The 19,484-nt window shown below is 44.5% G+C and overlaps 1 protein-coding gene across 2 annotated transcripts in view; it reads left to right on the top strand.

Annotated features, from left to right (window-relative positions):
* Positions 1-8,016: 8,016 nt before the first annotated feature.
* The window catches only part of tmem150aa (transmembrane protein 150Aa), a 56,707-nt gene continuing 45,239 nt past the window's right edge, over positions 8,017-19,484 (top strand). Inside the window, exons 1-3 of one of the 2 annotated variants that reach the window (XM_063057128.1) lie at positions 8,017-8,230; positions 14,964-15,011; positions 17,971-18,057. In XM_063057128.1, the coding sequence (XP_062913198.1) occupies positions 8,166-8,230; positions 14,964-15,011; positions 17,971-18,057 (200 nt within the window). In that variant the 5' untranslated portion in view covers positions 8,017-8,165. Of the gene's footprint in view, positions 8,231-14,885; positions 15,012-17,970; positions 18,058-19,484 lie in introns of both variants that reach the window. The other variant, XM_063057129.1, reaches the window with a different exon arrangement.

Genomic DNA, 19,484 nt, shown 5'->3' with positions numbered 1-19,484 from the left:
GCTATCAATTCCGATTTCCTGGCATCCTCTAATGCCTCCAAGGTCGGCGCCTTTATAAATTCCTCAACCTCCATTTCTGCTGTTTGTCTTTTCTTTCTTTCGGGAATTTTAACCCAATCAATTTACTCCGTCCCAAATTTAGCGTTCAAAATCCCGGACGAGCCCCCACTTATGTTACGTACCCCGTAACTGGGTTGCCAAACCAGCAGAAATGGATCACTCAGTTGGAGTCTGGAGTACTAGAACTAAGAAAGTTTTATTAAAGAAACAAGCAACACATTAATCGAAAGGATAATAAATGCAACAGTTCAGCGATGATAAACGCACATGTGCACAGAATTAAGATAACAGCATCAATCAAGCTCTATCGTTGTCTAGGGGTAAATGACCAATTTCAAAATGACTCAAAGTTCAGTCCAGTTTGTAGTTCAGTTCGCAGTAATCGTTGCCATGGCGATGGACAAGGTGGGGGAAGAGAGACAGAATAGGAACAACTGATCATTCAGAACACTGCTTCACTCACAGACCAGCGGGATGGCTCACAAACAGCATTTGGGCAGGTCCTTGGTGATGTCACCTGAGGTCACCGACTGTGACCCCTCCTCCAGATGCGGTCGATCCTCTGCAGTGAACCCGGCACCCAGGTAAGGGCGGACACACACCGGGTTCCCGCTGATCGTACCTTTCCACCCTGGTCGTTGTCTGGCACTTCTCACCCACTCGTGAGAAGCGTACCGCTTCCAGGGTCTCGTTACCTCGGGTGTCGTGTGTGTCTGTCTTAGCGAACCTGTCCCTTTTTATCCCCCTGCTGGGGTATCGCCTGTCCATCACTTCAAACAGTTCAGGGTTCAAAGGGGGGAGCCGCTCCAGACAGCTCTTCCTCCCACATCCCTTCATTACACATCTCCAGACGCTGCTCCATTGTTCCTTATCTCTCCTTCCCCTGAGGGCAGGTGGCAGACCAACTGCTGATGCCACTGATGCTAGCCCAGGCCAGCAAACATCTTAATTTTATGTGTATTCTCGTAACACTGGACACGAGGCAATTAACCAATGGAAAAAGCAGCTGCAGTTTGTAAACTAACCAATCGTGATGGAAGCAACTTCCGACAATCAGAATTAGCCATACCCCCACAGGACATACCAGCCTCCAGACTCCTGTGAACTCCCAGCTAAGCTGCATATAACATACAGAAGTACAACACCCAGTACTGTAACCCCAATTGTTACTCCCAGTACACTACAGTAGTCCATCAACTTTCCTGTGCCCCAAAAGGCCACTATCCCAGCCCTGGAGTGTAACAGCCAATAAGCTGATCAACCCCTTCAATCTTATACACTGACTCTCCGAAGTTCTCCAACTATCAGGAATGTAGATGCAACATTCTTCACCAATAACAGCATAACTGCCACCTTCCTTTGTGAGCAGGTAATCTATGGTCATTGAAGTCAGTTCCAGGACAGTTGACCATTGCCCAAATTTCTACCCCATCAACTCAAATTCCATATGGCCAGTACGAAATCAGTCATCCCTAAAACCAATAGCATGGAAACAAGTGACAAAGTAACAGATAACGACACAATAAACATGTAACCGGTTTAAAAAGCAAGAAACAAAGAAACTGACCAAATAAACACAAGAAACAAAGTAACAGACTTGAACACAAAAGAGCAACGATTGTATACATGCACACACAAAAGCGAACTGATGCATGTGGCCACACGTCACATTTCTCTGCATTCAAATAACCACCCTGTGATTCCCACTGCGGGTGAACATTAGCCGTAACCCTTTGTAGGGAATCCTGAATGGAATGTGAGGAATCTGGCAGAGGGCAAAAGGAACCCTGATCAGGATAGCACTTGAAAAATGACCCTTCTCCCTCAACAGCCTTCCTTTCTTGCTTCCCCTGACAGTATTTCCTCTATATTGCATAGAAGGTGGGAGTGGGAACCCCATTTACCTGTTCCTCCAGGATCGCAGCTTTGAGCAATACCAGAAACATTTCTTTACAAGACACCTGGGATTTCTCACTCCCCTTAAGTTTATCGAACTTCCATACCTGGCTACGCGCGCCCGCTTCTATATACTTTAAACCTTGTACTAATTGAATCATTGTACTTGTTGGATGAGCAGCCGGTGCTATTAAATACAGCATTGGCACTCGTAGCTATGGGCACTCACATGGGTCCCAGCTATGCCTGCCTCTTCGTTGGTTATGTGGAACAGTCTGTGCTCCAAACCTATTCTGGTACTGCTCCCCAACTTTTCCTTTGCTACATTGACGACTACATTGGTGCTGCTTCCTGCACCCATGCTGAGCTCGTCAATTTCATTGACTTTACTTCCAACTTCCATCCAGCCCTCAAGTTCACTTGGTCCATCTCGGACACATCTCTCCCCTTTCTCGATCTCTTGGTCTCCATCTCTGGAGACAGACTGTCCACTGACATCTTTTATAAGCCCCCTGACTCTCATAACTATCTCAACTATACCTCTTCCCACCCTGCCACATGCAAAAATGCCATTCCCTATTCTCTGTTCCTCCGTCTCTGCCGCATCTGCTTCCAGAATGAGGCTTTCCGTTCCAGGACATCTCAAATGTCCTCTTTCTTTAAGGATCGTGGTTTCCCTTCTGCTGTCATCAGTGATGCCCTCACCTGCATCTCCTCCATTTCCCGCACTTCGGCCCTCACCCCATCCTCCTGCCACCACAACATGGATAGAGTTCCCCTTGTCCTCACCTACCACCTCACCAGCCTCCGGATCAAGCACATTATCCTCTGCAACTTCCGCCACCTTCAACAGGACCCCACCACTAAGCACATCTTTCCCTCTTCACCCTTCTCCACCTTCCGCAGGGATCAGTCCCTCCGCGACTCCCTGGTCCACACGTCCCTCCCCATGGATCTCCCACCCAGCACTTATCCCTGTAAGCGTAAGTGCTACACCTGTCCCTACACCTCCTCTCTTGTCACCATTCAGGGCCCCAAACAGTCCTTCCAGGTGAGGCAACACTTCACTTGTGAGTCTGTTGGAGTCATCTATTGCATCCGGTGCTCCCGGTGCGGCCTCCTCTACATCAGTGAAACCCGACGCAGATTGGGGGACCACTTCGTCGAGCACCTCTGCTCCGTCCGCCACAACAGACAGGATCTCCCAGTAGCCACCCACTTCAACTCTGCTTCCCATTCCCATTCAGAAATGTCCATACATGGCCTCCTCTACTGCCATGATGAGGCTAAACTCAGGTTGGAGGAGCAACACCTCATATACCGTCTGGGTAGTCTCCAGCCCCTTGGTATGAACATAGAATTCTCCAACTTCCGGTAATTCGCTCCCCCTCCCTTCCCCCATCCCAGTTTCACTCTGCCCCCTCCCCCAGCTGCCTATCACCTCCCTCATGGTTCTGCCTCCTTCTACTACCCATTGTGTTTTCCCCTATTCCTTCTTCATCTTTCCTGCCTATCCTCTCCCTGCTTCTCCTCCCCCCCCCTTGATCTTTCCCCTTACTGGTTTTTCACCTGGAACCTACCAGCCTTCTCCTTCCCACCCTCCCCCCACCTTCTTTATAGGGCCTCTGCCCCTTCCCTCTTCAGTCCTGACGAAGGGTTCCGGCCCGAAACGTTGACTGATCGTTTCCACAGATGCTGCCCGACCTGCTGAGTTCCTCCAGCGTGTTGTGAGTGTTGCTTTGACCCCAGCATCTGCAGAGTATTTTGTAAATACAGCATTACTCCTTTTATTGGAAAAACTGCTGCCGTAACCACCTGTCCTACCATTCCAAAAGTTAATTCAGTCTCCTCTGCGGGGCTACCACTATCACGGTATAATTCCATGGTAAGAGACCACTAGCATAGAACTTCAGCACCCTCCTCTACTGCGGTCCGTTCTGCTTGGGGTTTTAAATTCCATTCAGCAAAAGTGGGAGGGATAGCTAAGTTTAACTGCTGCCATTACTTAACCCACAGAGATGCATTATGCTCAGGGGAAGCAAGCAGCGTTCTCAGAACGTTATTGATCATGTGTTGGGATGATAGGCACCTACATCTCTATTAGATAGGCTCACTCCAGTAACCCCCCCATCGCATATCCTCAATAACCATGCAGCCAAAGACTCCACAACCTTTTGTCTGTATCCAGCCCCCAACTTGCTAATTTAGCAGAGACTTCCCTGACCTCTGTTGTTTCGAAGATGCCCATTACATCATCCCCCACACATTCCTGATCCTCATCCTGATAGGAAGAAGCTGTGGTCTGACGCCCCTCACAGAAGGTGTGGGAGCATGTGATCACTGGCCTGGCCATAAGAACATAAGATATAGGAGCAGAATTTGGCCATTCAGCCCATCGAGTCTGCTCTGCTATATGATCATGGCTGATCCCGGATCCCACTCAACTCCATACACCTGCCTTCTTGCCATATTCTTTGATGCCCTAACCAATCAGGAAATGATCAACTTCCACCTTAAGTATACACACGGACTTGGCCTCCACTGCAGTCTGTGGAAAAGCATTCTACAGATCTACTACTGTCTGGCTAAAAAAATTCCTCCTTGCCTCTGTTCTAAAGGGTCGCCCCTCAATTTTGAGACTGTGCCCTCTAGTTCCGGATACCCCCACCATAGGAAACATCCTCTCTGCATCCACCCTATCTAGTCCTTTCAACATTCAGTAGGTTTCAATGAGATCCCGTACATTCTTCCAAATTCCAGTGAGTACAGGCCCAAAGCTGCCAAATGCTCCTCATATGTTAACCCCTTCATTCCCGGAATAATCGTTGTGAACATTCTCTGGACTCTCTCCAATGACAATACATCCTTTCTGAGAAATGGGGCCTAAAACTGTTGTTAAATCTCCAAGTGCAGCCTGACTAGTGTCTTATAAAAGCTCAGCATTATCTCGATTTTATATTCTATTCCCCTTGAAATGAATGCCAACATTGCATTTGCCTTCTTCACCACAGATTCAATCTGTAAATTGACCGCCTGGGAGCCGTGCACGAGAACTCCTAAGTCCCTCTGCACCTCTGATGTTTCCGACCTTACTGCTCCGGACACGCAACTGAGAGGGCAATCGTTCTGACGATTAAACTGAGGGGTCTATGCTATCCTCTCTCTCTCTCTCTCTCTCTCATTTTCATTATCCAGCCAGACATCCCCCTCTCCCAGTCCCACAGTAGGATCAATGCCCCATCCCATCATGGCTTGGACTTTAACAGGGTCGGGTTTCCAATCTGCTTGGTGCGCATAATCCAAGTGCTGTAGCTCCATTAGCTGACAAGCTAGCTCAAATATTCATATCTTCTAACTTCGTAGCCCTATTCTGAGACATTAATAGTGATTCTCTCAGAAACGTGCAGTGCTGACTCAGATCATCCAATTCATTCTTAAGACTCGCTATTGTTTTATACTGATATCTTCCAATTGCTGCAAACAGCCAGAAAGCATCCATCCAGCTACCCTTTCTCCCAGGAAAACCCAATGATTTAGGTAAGGAAACAATGTGCTGTCCCATTTCATCCCTGGTCAATTCTGACTGGCCTGAACCAACCTACCGGCATCCCATAACCTATCAGTAGGTTCACAAGGCTTTCAAAGCTCTCACTATTTTCTGTCCACCCTGGGACTCTGCATTTCTCAAACAGAGGGTCCACTCTTTTAAATAACCTCTTAAGGAAATGCATTTCTACTCAAAAAGCCCTATCCTGCTCGCAGCACCAAAATCAGTTTCGTGAGACTGGCAAGCGAGACAGAAAATACTGACTTTGAATGGGTATATTAATCATTTATTTACAAACAGTAAAAAAAAACAAACTTTCATGTTCCCCAAGTTACAAACACTGCAAAGCTGAATATTCAACAAACATCTTCAGATGTTCTCTTGTTTGTGATTCAAGAAACACACTTAGTTAAAACTGGGCACAGAGTATACCTTGCCAATGAGCATGTGCACCACTTGCCTTACACAAAGGAAGAGGAAAAACTTCCCAGGATATTTGAAACTAGACACCAGGCAGCTAACCAATGGGAAAAACAGCTGGTTTCTAAACTAACCAATCACAATAGAAGTGATTTTCGACAATGAGAACAAGCCATGGGCCCCATCGGTCACCCTTCTATTTAAGAGTGCTAGGACTCAGTCCAAGATGTCCTGGACCCTGGCACCCAGGAGGCAATGTACCATTTGGGAATCTTGTTCTTGTCCTCCTGTGCCCTACAAATTGGGTGTAACTACATCCTTATACATGTCTTATCTATCCCAGATGATCAGGTGTTCATCCAGTTCCAGCTCCTTAATGTGGATTGTTAGGAACTACAGCTGGATGCTCTTCTTGCAGTTGCAGTCATCAGGGTCACTGGATTTCCCTGCATTTCCACATTCCGCAAGGGAAGCATTCAGCTATCCTGCCTGGCATCTCTACAGTTCTAACTGTGCCAATATAAAGACAGAAACAATAAATAAACAGGGGGAAGATCTACTTAAAGCATTTTCACTTTCTTTCAGCCAATCCTCTTAATATAATTTATGTATAATACGTATTTAAAATTTGTGTTCCATGTGTTTGAATCCATAGACCTGTAATATGGCTGCAAGCAAATTTTTCATTGTATTTGTACCTCACACTCTATTTGCACACGTGACAATAAATAAGTCTTTAATATGAAGAATCGATTCAAAGTACATTTATCATCAAAGTATGTACTCAGAACACAACTGAGATTCGTCCTCTCATCGGCAACCACGAAGCCTGTTCAAGAAAACATCAAACAACCGATGCTAAAAAAAAACACCAATCGCACCAATGGCAAAAAGTGCACGAACAACAGATAGAGTATCAAAGCAGGAGTCCGGTAGTATTCACCGTCGGTCCGCCAGCCAATGCAGGTCGCAGGGTCACCCTTTGCAGAAGTGCTCCAGTCCGCAGCGACCAAACCGATCGAAAACAGCGGAAAAAAAAAGTAACCGGAATCCAGGAGCACTTGCAACATGAACGTCAAGTCCGCCAAAACGAGATGAGATATGATCAAGGGCTCTTTCATCTAGCCACAATTAAGGAAACAGGCAGACATCTCAGAGGAAGCTACGTGCCGATTCACCATCTGAGCAGAAAGATCGAGACGGAGGAACCGTGAGAACGGAGAGGAGTTATTTCAGGAAAAAAAAATAATCAAAAAAATAGACGTGGGAGTCTGTGAGCTTGCAATGGGTGTTTGTTGTTAATCTAGCCTCTGAAATTGAGACAGATAAGTCTAGAAAAGAAAGGGGAGAGTGTGATGTGAATCACATGAAGGTGAGAACAAGGTAGAACTTGGTAACAAATTGCAGTCAGCAGTGTACAGGTATCCGAAAGAGTCGAGGGAGGGATCCAGGCGTGTGAAAAAAGAGACTGCCTGATATATCGTGGAAAGGATTTGCATCACATGTTGGGCACAGGACTGTGTAGAACACTGGGGTGCAGAATGGGTCTGGTGCATGCAACACTGGGGTGCAGAATGGGTCTGGTGCATGCAACACTGGGGTGCGGAATGGGTCTGCATGCAACACTGGGGTGCAGAATGGGTCTGGTGCATGCAACACTGGGGTGCGGAATGGGTCTGGTGCATGCAACACTGGGGTGCGGAATGGGTCTGCATGCAACACTGGGGTGCGGAATGGGTCTGGTGCATGCAACACTGGGGTGCGGAATGGGTCTGCATGCAACACTGGGGTATCTGCATCCTGTGTTCTTTAAGTAACTGCCTTGAGTAAATTGGGTTCTGAGTCTTGAATTACCGACCCCAGCCTCGGTAATCTCCCGCCTCCGGGACTCACCGGCACCTACTCTCACTTCCACGTTACCGCTGCGAGACTGGCTGAACCTTGATGCTCGCCCTGCTCCCCAGACGACGTTCTCTTTCTCAGTGGCTGAAAAGCCATTACGTCACCGCCAGGTGGGCGCTGGGAGTTGTAGTGTTTGGGCCGTCAAGCGCCTGCGGTGGCGCACATGCGCACAGAGCGGGTCGCGCCGGCAGGGGAGGTGGGGCATGGAGCAGGTGTGGAGTCCGCCGGCTTCTGCTCGCTGACTGGGGGGGCACTCGGTGCCGGTGTGCCGCGTCTCTGGCCGTGGCCTACCTCCGCCCTCACCCCTCCGGGGCTCAGGTGAGGGGCTCTGGGCTTCCCGATGACTGCCTGGGTCATCCTCCCCGTCAGTCTGTCCGCCTTCTCCATCGCTGGTATATGGATCGTGTGAGTACCTTGTTGTCGCTCACTCTCCCCCGGCCTCACGGCTGCTCGTTCCCGCTCGCCCCACGGGTTTCACCCTTCGTCTGTCTCCCTCCCCTCCTCGCAAAGGGGTTGTGGGTGGGAGGTAACGGCTTTCCAGCCGCCTCTCCCCACCCGGGGGCTCTGCCGGCCACGGCCACCGCCTCACTGGCCTCGCCTCCCTCCACCACCCGCTCTCGCTTTGCTTCGCCCCTTTCCCCAAACCTCACTCTTCCCCGACAGGGAGCTCATTTTAAAGCCGCCCTTTCACCAGTTTTCACGGGTGGAAACGCGGGGCTTATGCGTGATGTGAAAGAGATGTACACCGCGTAAATGGTGTGCTTGTAACCACGTCTGAAGTTTATAGTCCGAGACTTCTCAGCCTTCAACTGTAGATACAGTGCAGCATTACCCTATCTTGTCAGTAGACTCCTCGCTGCATCCAGTCGAAACAGAAATCTAAATCAAAACGCTGCAAAAAAAAACCCTCAGTAGGTCAGGCAGCGTCTGTGAAAATAGAAACAGCCCAATGTTTAAGACCTACAACTCCTGGCCGGCGATTCCCTCTTTCCACAGATGCTGCCTGACCTACTTTAGCAGCATTTTCTGTTTTAGTTGCTCTGTATTTACTCAAGCCCCAACCTGCATATATCAGGAAGCAGGAGTAAGGGGACAAATTGTCATGGTTTGAAAGGTGGCTTCTGAAACTGGACAGAGAACCAGTAGACACAAAGGATTTACCGACAGAATGTGCTAGACTGCCGTTGAACTTCTATAAGAGGGAAGGCTAATTGTTAGAGGACCTTTGGATCCAAAACCAAAGTACCTCAGGCACTACACACAAAATGTTAAGGATTCAGCAGGTCGGGCAGCATCTATGGAAATGAACAAGCTGTCCACAGGTACTAGAAATCTGAAAAAAAAGTAGAAATGCTCAACAGATCTGCCAGTATGAATGGAGAAAGTTTGGTGATTTTTTTGTTTGTCATATCATTGACTGGAAATATGGAGAGGTGATTGTAACTGCATATGATAATTTTGAACTTATGTGGCTAATGTCTTTGTGGATAATAACTAGCCCAATGGTCGAAGCCTGGAGGCCCATCCTGAGGTGGGAGGACTGCCTGTGTGTGCTGGTGGGAAAGAGGAAAGGGGTTTTGTGTTGATCTGCCGAGCATTATGGGCTCGCTATGCTGGTGCCAGTACGTTGCAGGCTGCCCAAAGCACGTCCTCAGGTTAATGTTGGTTGTCAATGCAAACAACGTATGTTTTGATGTACGTGTGTAAAATAAGTTTGGATCTGAAAGAATAGCCTGAGAGTTTTAGGCAGATTTGAGTTTATATAATTTTGAATTGGATTGTGAAGAACTTGCATGAGAGGTGATGGAAGCACATTTAAGGGGTTGTTCTTAATGATCAACATTACAGATGAGGGAAATGTAAAGTGATTTTAGTGAAGTCTTTAACCTGAATCTCTTTTTCTTATTCCATGAGTGCAGCCAGTATGAGAGATTTTCTAGCATTTTCTGTCTTATAAGAGACAATTTGCATTTATGCAGAGCCACTGATGTAAACACAGAATTGACTTTGATATTAAGAGAATCAAGAAATATGGGCTTAATATATGAAAATGGTGATGAGATAGAAGACTAGCCATGATCATATTAAGCTGCAGTACTTCTGGCAAAGAGATCATTTACTTTCAAATAATCTTTGAGAGGGGCAAGTTTAAGCGCTCCAGTTTAGGCAGAACAGGTAGGGCAGTAAAAGTAATAATTCTAGTGGAATTTAGAGATGATGATTTATTTGAATTATTCAAAAAATAATTCCACCTGCCCTTACCTCATGTCAGATAAGGAATTTGATGATTTACAGCAACAGATATGGAATTGAGTTTTAATCAGAATCAGTTTATTAATGCTGATACGTTTTGTTTTGCAGCAGCTGTACAATGCAATACATTAGGTTACAATAAGAAATCTAAAAAAGTAAGTAAGTAGTGCAAGGAGAGCAGATAGTGGAGCAGTGTTCATTCAGAAATCTGATGGTGGAGGGGAAAAAGCTGTTCCTAAAACATTGAGTGTGTCTCGAGGCTCGTGTACTGCACGATGGATGCTGCCTTCTTGAGGTTTGGCTTGGTGTGAGGTACATTTGGACCTTGGCATGCTTGCAGATATTCCTAGAAAATGTAGAACGTAACCAGACAAAAGGATAAATTTGGACTTTTTGGAAACAATAGTAAGGTGGCAAGAAAATAGACACTGAGTACATGGGTTTAGGTAGAGTAAATGGGCCATTATTTAGACAAACAGAAATAATGGAAGACGGTGTGGTTAATTATGACTCTGGGGCTTTGAGGTAAGGTGTATTCAGTACTTCTCCCAAGTGGATAATCTTTATGCATGAACCTGGATGGCAGTTTATTAAAGTAGCTGAACCTCTGTTCACCTACTTTTCCATTTCCTAATCCTAGATCACAACATTCAGTTCAGCCAAGTAAACATAAGCTGAGATCAGATCCAGGAGATTCCTTGTACATATCATTTATCGCCATATCATATGGTAGGCATGCTTACAGTTCTGGGGATGGTTAGTTAGTTGTCCTGTTTCCTGATATTGCTGTGATTTCTTTTAACATTGGAATTACACCTAGAAGTTGAAATAATTTTTAGGAATTATATTGGCGGCATGTTGTGCGTGGTTGTCCAGGTTTGTGATTCGCAGAAATTTTGCACTCTGTCTAAAATTATCTCAAACAGCTGTGAAATAGGAGGTCTCTTGAATTCTAGGGAGAACAGGTGGCAGATGAAATTTAGTACTGAGAAACTTGAAGTACTATATTACACTTTGGTAGTGGATACAGCCCAGTTCATCACAGGAAAAGATCTCCCCACCATTGAGCTCATCTATAAGGAGCAATGCCACAAGAAAGCAGCAACCAACGTCAAGGACCTACACCATCCAGGCCATGCTCTCTTCTCACTGCTGCCGTCAGGAAGGAAGTACAGGAGCCTTAGATCCTACACCAGCAGATTCAGAGACAGTTATTACACTTCAGCTATCAGGTCCCACACCACCAGGTTCAGGGACAGTTATTACCCTACAACCATCAGGTCCCACATCACCAGGTTCAGAAACAGTTATTACCCCTCAACCATCAGGTCCCACATCACCAGGTTCAGAAACAGTTATTACCCCTCAACCATCAGGTCCCACACCACCAGGTTCAGGAACAGTTATTACCCCTCAACCATCAGGTCCCACACCACCAGGTTCAGAAACAGTTATTACCCTCAACCATCAAGTCCCACACCACCAGGTTCAGAAACAGTTATTACCCTCAACCATCAAGTCCCACACCACCAGGTTCAGGAACAGTTATTACCCCTCAGCCATCAGGTCCCACACCACCAGGTTCAGGAACAGTTATTACCCCTCAGCCATCAGGTCCCACACCACCAGGTTCAGAAACAGTTATTTCCCCTCAACCATCAGGTCCCACACCACCAGGTTCAGGAACAGTTATTACCCTACAACCATCAGGTCCTACACCACCAGGTTCAGGAACAGTTATTACCCCTCAACCATCAGGCTCCTGAACCAGCATGGATAACTTGACTCACCTCAACAGTGAACACACCCTGTGGACTCACTTTCAAGGACTCTACAACCCATGTTCTCAGTATTATGTATTGTATTTGCACAGTTTGCTTTTTGAACATTGGTTGTTTGCCAGTTTTTGTCTGCAGTTTTTCACTGATTTTATTGTGTTTATTTGTTTTACTGTGTATGCCTGCAAAAATAGAAACTCAGGGTTGTTTATAGTAACATATAGGTACTTTGATAATTTGCTGTGAACTTTGACAAAGTATGAAAAAAGTTTTATGAATTTGAAGAACAGTTCTAAAAGTGTTGCCAGAACAGATGTGGGTGTATGTATCCATACTTTGTTGAAAATGGCATGGCAGTTTGATAAAGTGATTAAATAGTATTCAGGATCCTGGGCTTTATAAATAGGAACATAGAGTTTGTGCAAGGAAGTGTTAGTGATTCATTATTGGAGTGGCTGCAACTACATTGTTGTGTCTAATTAATTAAAAAAACTCTACAACTCATGCTATCAGTATTATTTATTGTATTTGCAGTTTGTCGTCTTTTGCACATTGTTTGTCAGTCTTTGTGTATAGGTTTTCATGATAGTGTTGTATTTTGTTCTATTGTAAATGCCAGTAAGAAAATCAATCTCAGGGTAGTATATAGTAACAAATACGTACTTTGATACTTAAACTTTCTTTGAGTTTTGAATTGTTGGGTTCCAGACAATAAATGCTAAATCTGTTGAGAGGATGCTGAGGAGAAATTTACTTACGGAATTCCATGGATGGGGAGAAGCCAAAGTTTCTTGGAACCGATCAAATTGTGAGAAATAATTAAAATCATGAGGATAAACTACGAACTGTTGCCATTAGTGAAGGGGCCACGGGTTAGGGTAGATAGAATGAAGGTGAATGACAAAAGAGCCAAAAATGAGATGGAGCAGTTAGTTTCATGCAGTAAATTGTTCAGGGTGCGGAACGTGGAGCTCGATTCAATGTTAGTGTTTAAAAGGGTGATGGATACGTAACTCCACATTCCTCTCAATGCAGTTTATCTGCTTTGTGCCTGCGATGCTGCAGCAAGTAAAGCTTTCTTTGCATTTGTGCAAGGCCAATAAACTCAACTTTGAACTTTAGGTGTGTGCTATCCCTTCATAGATAACCCAGTTCTGTAACCCAGCTAGCTAACCAACACAAGGTGGCAAAGCTTTAAGAACCCAAGGGTGTCATGGGATATTTTTGGAGATTAATTATAGAATCACTCTGTGTGGAAACAGACCCTTTGGCTCATCAGGTCTGTGCCAACAAACAAGCCTCAATTTACTCTAATCCTAGAGTAATTGCATGTATTGTTCTCTTCAAACACATTCTTTCCAACTCTCCTGCAATTTCTACTATAATCAACCGATCAGATGCAATTTATAAAGGTCAATCAGTCGACTGACTCAGTAAATTTATTATCAAAGTGCGTAGTACTAAACCGGCTGGTGGTATAGTGGCATCAGCGCCGGACTTCAGAGCGAAGGTTCCTGAGTTCGAATCCAGCCAGCTCCTTTGCATGTTTTCCATCCGTGCTGGGTTGAGCGTCGAGCTAGCAACTCAGCCTCATAGAAATAAGAAAGCCTGCTAAGAAACTGCCGTCACGACGGCGTCCCGATGACTCCACTGGAAGTTAAGGGCTTTCTTCTTCTTATACATACAGTACTGTGCCAAAATCTTTGGCACTTATATATAGCTAAAGTGTCTACGACTTCTGCACAGTGCTGTCGTAATTTTATGCATTGTATTTTACTGCTGCCACCAAAAACAAGTTTCTTGATGTGTGAGTGATGATAAACCCAATTCTGATATGGGTTTCTTTGTGGACTGAGAGTGGGAAGGGGCAGGGAGTGGGGAATCATGGTTGGGAAAAAGGGGAGGGAGAGGAGAGGGTGCGAGAAACACCAGAGAAACGTTCTGTAATGATCAATAAACCAATTGTTTGGAATCAAGTGACCGTTCCTGGTGTCTCAGGACTGGGTGTGCCTGCACCTGTGCCAACGCCTGGCCCCTGGCACTCATCCCATATTACTCTCGCGGTACTCCACAATCGGCATTCCCAACATCCTCTGCTCCTGCCAGAATTACAAACTTGTTCCCTACTCCACATTGACATATACAGTCCTGTGCAAAAGTCTTACACATACTAGAGATATATACGTCGAAGACTTTTGCACAGTATGGTATATGTCATCATGTACTACCTTGAGATTTATCTTCTTGCTAGCATTTATAGGAAAATAAAGAAATAGACTATAGATAGGCTAATGTGCAAGAGAAGACAAGTCATATAAATAACAATGAAAATATGAGTTGTGGAAACAATTGAGAAAGGTTTCAGTCTGAAACGTCAACTGCACTTTTTTCTATAAATGCTGCCTGGTCTGCTGAGTTCCTCCAACATTTTGTGTATGTTGTGGAGTCCTTGCTAGAGTCTTTAGGTTGTAGAAGCAGTTTAGATTTGAAGTGAGTGAAGTTATCCACACTGGTTCAGGAGCCTGACAGTTGTAGGGTAATAATTGTTCCTGAACCTGTTATTTGGGACCTAAGGCTCCTGTACTTGCTGCCCAATGGTAGTAGTGAGAAGAGAGCATGGTCTGGATGATGGGATGCTGCTTTCTTGTAGCAGCGTGACCTGTAAATGTGCTTAATGGTGAGGAGGGCTTTGTCTGTGATGGGCTATGCTATACCCACCACTTTCTTCAGACTTTACATTCCTGAACATTGCATACCTTTTGGAATACGGGAGAAAACCTTTAATGTGAACTAAGTGAATTTCGGCAGCATCCTGTAATATTCCAGCTGGGTTACTCAAGCTCTGTACACCAAGTAATTTGGTGCCAAGTATTGAGAACCCTAGTCTTCAGTAACAATCTGAATGGTGTAGCCATGATTAATTAAATTGATTTAATGCTATTAAGTGCATTAAAGATGATGCGATTAGTACAGATGGTCTGTTTCTGTCACCGGTGATGTAACTATTCTGTGCTTCTGTATTCATGTAGATGCTGCTTGTCTGTGAAGTAAACTGCCAGCGTTCCACACTGGGCACTATCCTTCTGACCGAAACTTTATTCTTTCAGATATGCCATGGCTGTTATGAATCACCATGTTTGTCCTGTGGAGAACTGGTATAGTATTTACAATTTATTAGCTTTCTGTCAGTAATTTGATTTTTCTCATGGTCCAGCCTGTGCTAAATTAGTTGATCTTGCCCACTCTGCTTTCTGGTTAGGGCTGTTAGAGTCAGACTGCGAATTTAGTTCCTTGCTGAGAAATGGAACCAAATCAAATGTACATATAAGGCCCAGTTTGATGGATGTGGAGAGGATTACTTACAGTATTGGGAGAGTCTGGGACCAGAGGGCCCAGCCTCAGAATAGAAAGGTGTCCCTTTAGAACAGAGATGAGGAGGAATTTATTTTTTTTAATTTAGAGGTACAACACAGTAACAGGCCCACTGGCACAACAAGCCCACAATGCCCAGTTACACCCATGTGACCAATTAACCTACTAACTCCTATGTCTTTGGAATATGGGAGGAAACCAGAGGAAATGCATGTGGTCCTTGGGAGAATGTGCTAAGTCCTGACAGACAGGGGAATTGAACCCTGGGTTGATGGCTGCACTACTGTGCTGCCTGAGAGGGTGGCGAATCTGTGAAATTCATTGCCACGAATGGCTGTGGAGGCCAAGTATTTGGGTATGATTAAAGTGGAGCCTGGTAGGTTCTTGATTGATAAGGGTGTTAAAGTTCTGAGGCGAAAGCAGGAGAATAGTGTTGAGATGGAAACAAGTCAGCAATGATTGAATGGTGGTGCAGACACGATGGGCTGAATGGTCTAATTCTATTCCTATGTCTTATGGTCTTATAACAGTCATCTAAAACTAAATATCTCTTGCTTGCAACAGGCTTCAAAATAAATCTGTGAAGCGGTTATAATTACTCTTATCACACTTTGTTTCAAGTTATGTCTGTTAGTACTGTTCACTGCTGTGTGTCTGACCCTGGTACTTGTATCGATCTCTTCTTAGCATCCAGTAACATGTCTAAGGATTAAGTTAGCATCAAATAATCCAAAACTTCATTTTCATTCCCCAGCGAAGCTGTAGTCGCTGCCACAATATGTGCGACTGAATTACACACTCAGTGGCCACTTTATTACGTATGCATATACACCTGCTTATTAATGCAAATATCTAATCATACAATCATGTGGCAACAGCACAGTGCATAAAAGCATACGGACATGGTCAAGAGGCTCATTTGTTATTCAGACCAAACATCAGATTGGAGAAGAAATGTGACTTTGACCGTGGAATGATTGTTGGTGCCAGGTGTGGTGGTTTGACTATCTCAGGGACTGCTGGATTTCCTGAGATTTTCATACATAAGTTTCTAGAGTTTACAGAAAATCTATTTTAAAAAAAGAATGAAGAGTGCCAGCTCAGTGGGCAAAAATGCCTTGTTAATGAGCAAGGTCAGAGGTGAATGGTCAGACTGGTTCAAACTGAGAGGAAGGCTACAATAACTCCGATAACCGTGTGTTACAACAGTGGTGTGTAGAAGAACATCTCTGAAACACAAGTCAAACCTTGAAGTGGATGGGCTACAACAGCAGAAGAGCAAGCGTGTCCACCCCGTACTTAATAAAGTGGCCACTGAGTCTATATATGTAGCTTCTCTACTGATGTGTATTATAAACCCACTGACTCTCACAGTTACCTGGCCTATACCTCTTCCCACCCTGGTACTTGTAAAAGTGCCATCCCCTTCTCTTATCTTATTTCCTCTATCTCCACCGCATCTGCTCTCAGGATAAGGCTTTTTATTCCAGAATGAAGGGTTTCCCTTCCGCCACCATCAACGTTACCCTCAACTGTATCTCTTCCATACGCACGTCTGCCCTCACCCATTTGTCCGCCACCCCACCAAGGGTGGGGTTCCTCTTATCCTCACCTGCCATCCCACCAGCCTCTGCGTCCAGTACATAATTCTCCGTAGCCTCTGCCATCTCCGGCGGAATCCCACCAAGCATGTTCCCCCCCCCCACCCCGCTTTCTGCTTTCTGTAGGCATCACTCCCTACACAACTCCCTTGTCCATTCATCCATCCCACTGATCTCCCTCTTGGCACTTATCCTTGCAAGCAGAACAAGTGCTACACCTGCCTGTACACCTCCTTCCTCACTACCATTCAGGGCCCTAAAATGTCCTTCCAAGTGAGGCAACTCTTCATCTGAGAGTCTGTGGAGGTCATCTACTATATATAGTGCTTCCAGTGTAGCCTCCTGTAGATTGGTGAGACCTGATATGGATTGGGAGACCGCTTCGCTGAGCGCCTAGGCATCGTTTGCCAGAAAAAGAAACTTGATCTCCCAGTGGCCAGCCATTTTAATTCCACTTCACAGTCCCATTCCAACATGTCCGTCCATGGCCTCCTCTACTCTCGCAATGAGGCCACACTGGGGTAGGAGGAGCAACACCATATATTCTGTTTGGGTAGCCTCCAACCTGATGGTATGAATATTGATTTCTGGAACTTCCAGTATTGTTGCCCCCGTCCCCCTTCACCATTTTATTCCTCCAGTCCTGATGAAGAGTCCTGGCCCGAAATGTTGACTATTCTCTTTTCCATAGATGCTGCCTGGCCTGCTGAGTTCCTCCAGCTTTTTGTGTGTGTTGCTGCCCCTGTCCTGTTCATGTTAATGTGTGGTTATAAGACAATAAGACATAGGAGCAGAATTAGGCCATTCATCCCATCAAGTCTACTCCACGTTCCATCATGGTTGATTTATTTTTCCCTTTCAACTCCATCCCTCTGCCTTCTCCCCATAACTTTTGATGCTTTTATGAATTAAGAAACTAGCAATTACTGCTTTAAATATACCCAATAAACTACATGTAGTTGGTTACCCTGGCAGAGTGGGAGTAAAATTTACTGTACTTAACCTCATAAACAACCCTTGCTCCTTAAGAACTTTACTTATTTGTCTACTCCTGTTCATTTCAATTCCATGTCCTTGAAAATTAAAAGCAAATACCTTTCAAATCATGCTTTTTAAATCTACTGTATCTTTTATTCCCAAGGTTATATAACGAGTCTTGCTCTGAGGAAACTTCAAAGCATGGCTATCCAAAAAGTTGCTGTACTATTCAGGATATCCCGCTTGTCAGGTAAAGCCACTATGTTTAATGAAGCTGTATGAACCTATTCATTTTTCTACATTAAACAAAAATTAATTTAAACTAGTTCAACGATATAGGAAAGAGAAGAGACAAGTTAACATTGCAAGGAGATCAGGTCATTTCATGTCGTTTATTGTCATTTAACTATATACATGTATACCATCAAACGAGGCAACATTTCTCTGAACCAGGGTGTACACAGTAGTACACATCATATGCATATAACGCACAGTAACTTATGAAAGTAAGGATAACAACTACAGATAATGATGTATAAATAAGCAAACTAAAGTGCATAAATTAAATATTGTAAAGTACAGAACGGATTAACCGGTGACATTTTGATGCCATGTGGCAGAGTACTGGATGGATGCATGGGATCCTTGATAATTAAGGGCCATTTGTATGCTGCACTTCTGATAAATGTTAGGGAGACCCCTATAATCCTCTCGGCTGTTCTCACAGTGCTTCGTTGGGACTTCCAGTCCGATGCTTCAGGAAGGATGAATAATTCTACCTCAGGTGTCAAGTTGTCTTTGTGGGTTTGCTACAAATTTTCAGCACATCTCAACTCCCAGTAATCTTATTTCTGATTCCTTGTGCTTGATTTTTGCCTTTTACCATTTCTATTTGGTATCAGTTCATTTTGAAAGCATTTGGGCAACTTACCTCCCAACAACTGTGTTCAGTTTTGGTCACCGTGCTGTAGGAAAGGCACTATTAAACTAGAAAGAGAGTATATTTATGTAGAGGTTGATAGGTTATTGATTAGTCAGGGTGTCAAAGATTATGTAGGGAAGATTGGTGAACGAGATTGAGAAGGATAATAAATCAACCATGGTGGAATGGCTAAGCAGACTTGATGGGCCAAATGGCCAAATTCTGCTTCTGTGTCTTATGGAAAGAGTGCGGTTGTTGCCAGGACTTGAGGTACTGAACAACATGGAGGAATTGGTCAGGCTAGGACTATTTTCCTCAGAGCTGTTGGATCTATTTATTTTCTGATCCATAAAGTTCCTCTGGGAGTCAGGAATGGCGAGCAGTCTTAATTCCAAGATTTCAGTTTATTTTAGGAGTACAAACAAACATACAAGTACTAAGCAAACTAAATGTAAAGAGCTGAGAAATGAAGCTGAGAGGGGAATTAATGCTAGACAAAAGGAAAAAGAAGCCAAGATGGCACCTCTGAAAAATCCATCACTTTTATAAGTAAGAAAAATTCATTTGAGAGGAATAAATTAATTAATAGTCTACAAAATTAAAGAAAAATTATCAAGTGGGTAATGTGCTAATACTTAGCCAATGAAAAATCAGAAAGGTAATAAGCTGTTTAGTGGCTGTACTGCTTTCTGTCAGTGAGTGTGAAAAATACGTGAGTTTGTTTACAAAGTACAAATCTTATAAAAGTATTATTA

The sequence above is a fragment of the Mobula hypostoma genome, chromosome 8 (genome assembly GCF_963921235.1).
Source record: "Mobula hypostoma chromosome 8, sMobHyp1.1, whole genome shotgun sequence".
NCBI lineage: Eukaryota > Metazoa > Chordata > Chondrichthyes > Myliobatiformes > Myliobatidae > Mobula > Mobula hypostoma.
The sequence above is the reverse complement of the archived record's forward strand: the minus strand, read 5'-3'. Positions and strand labels throughout refer to the sequence as shown.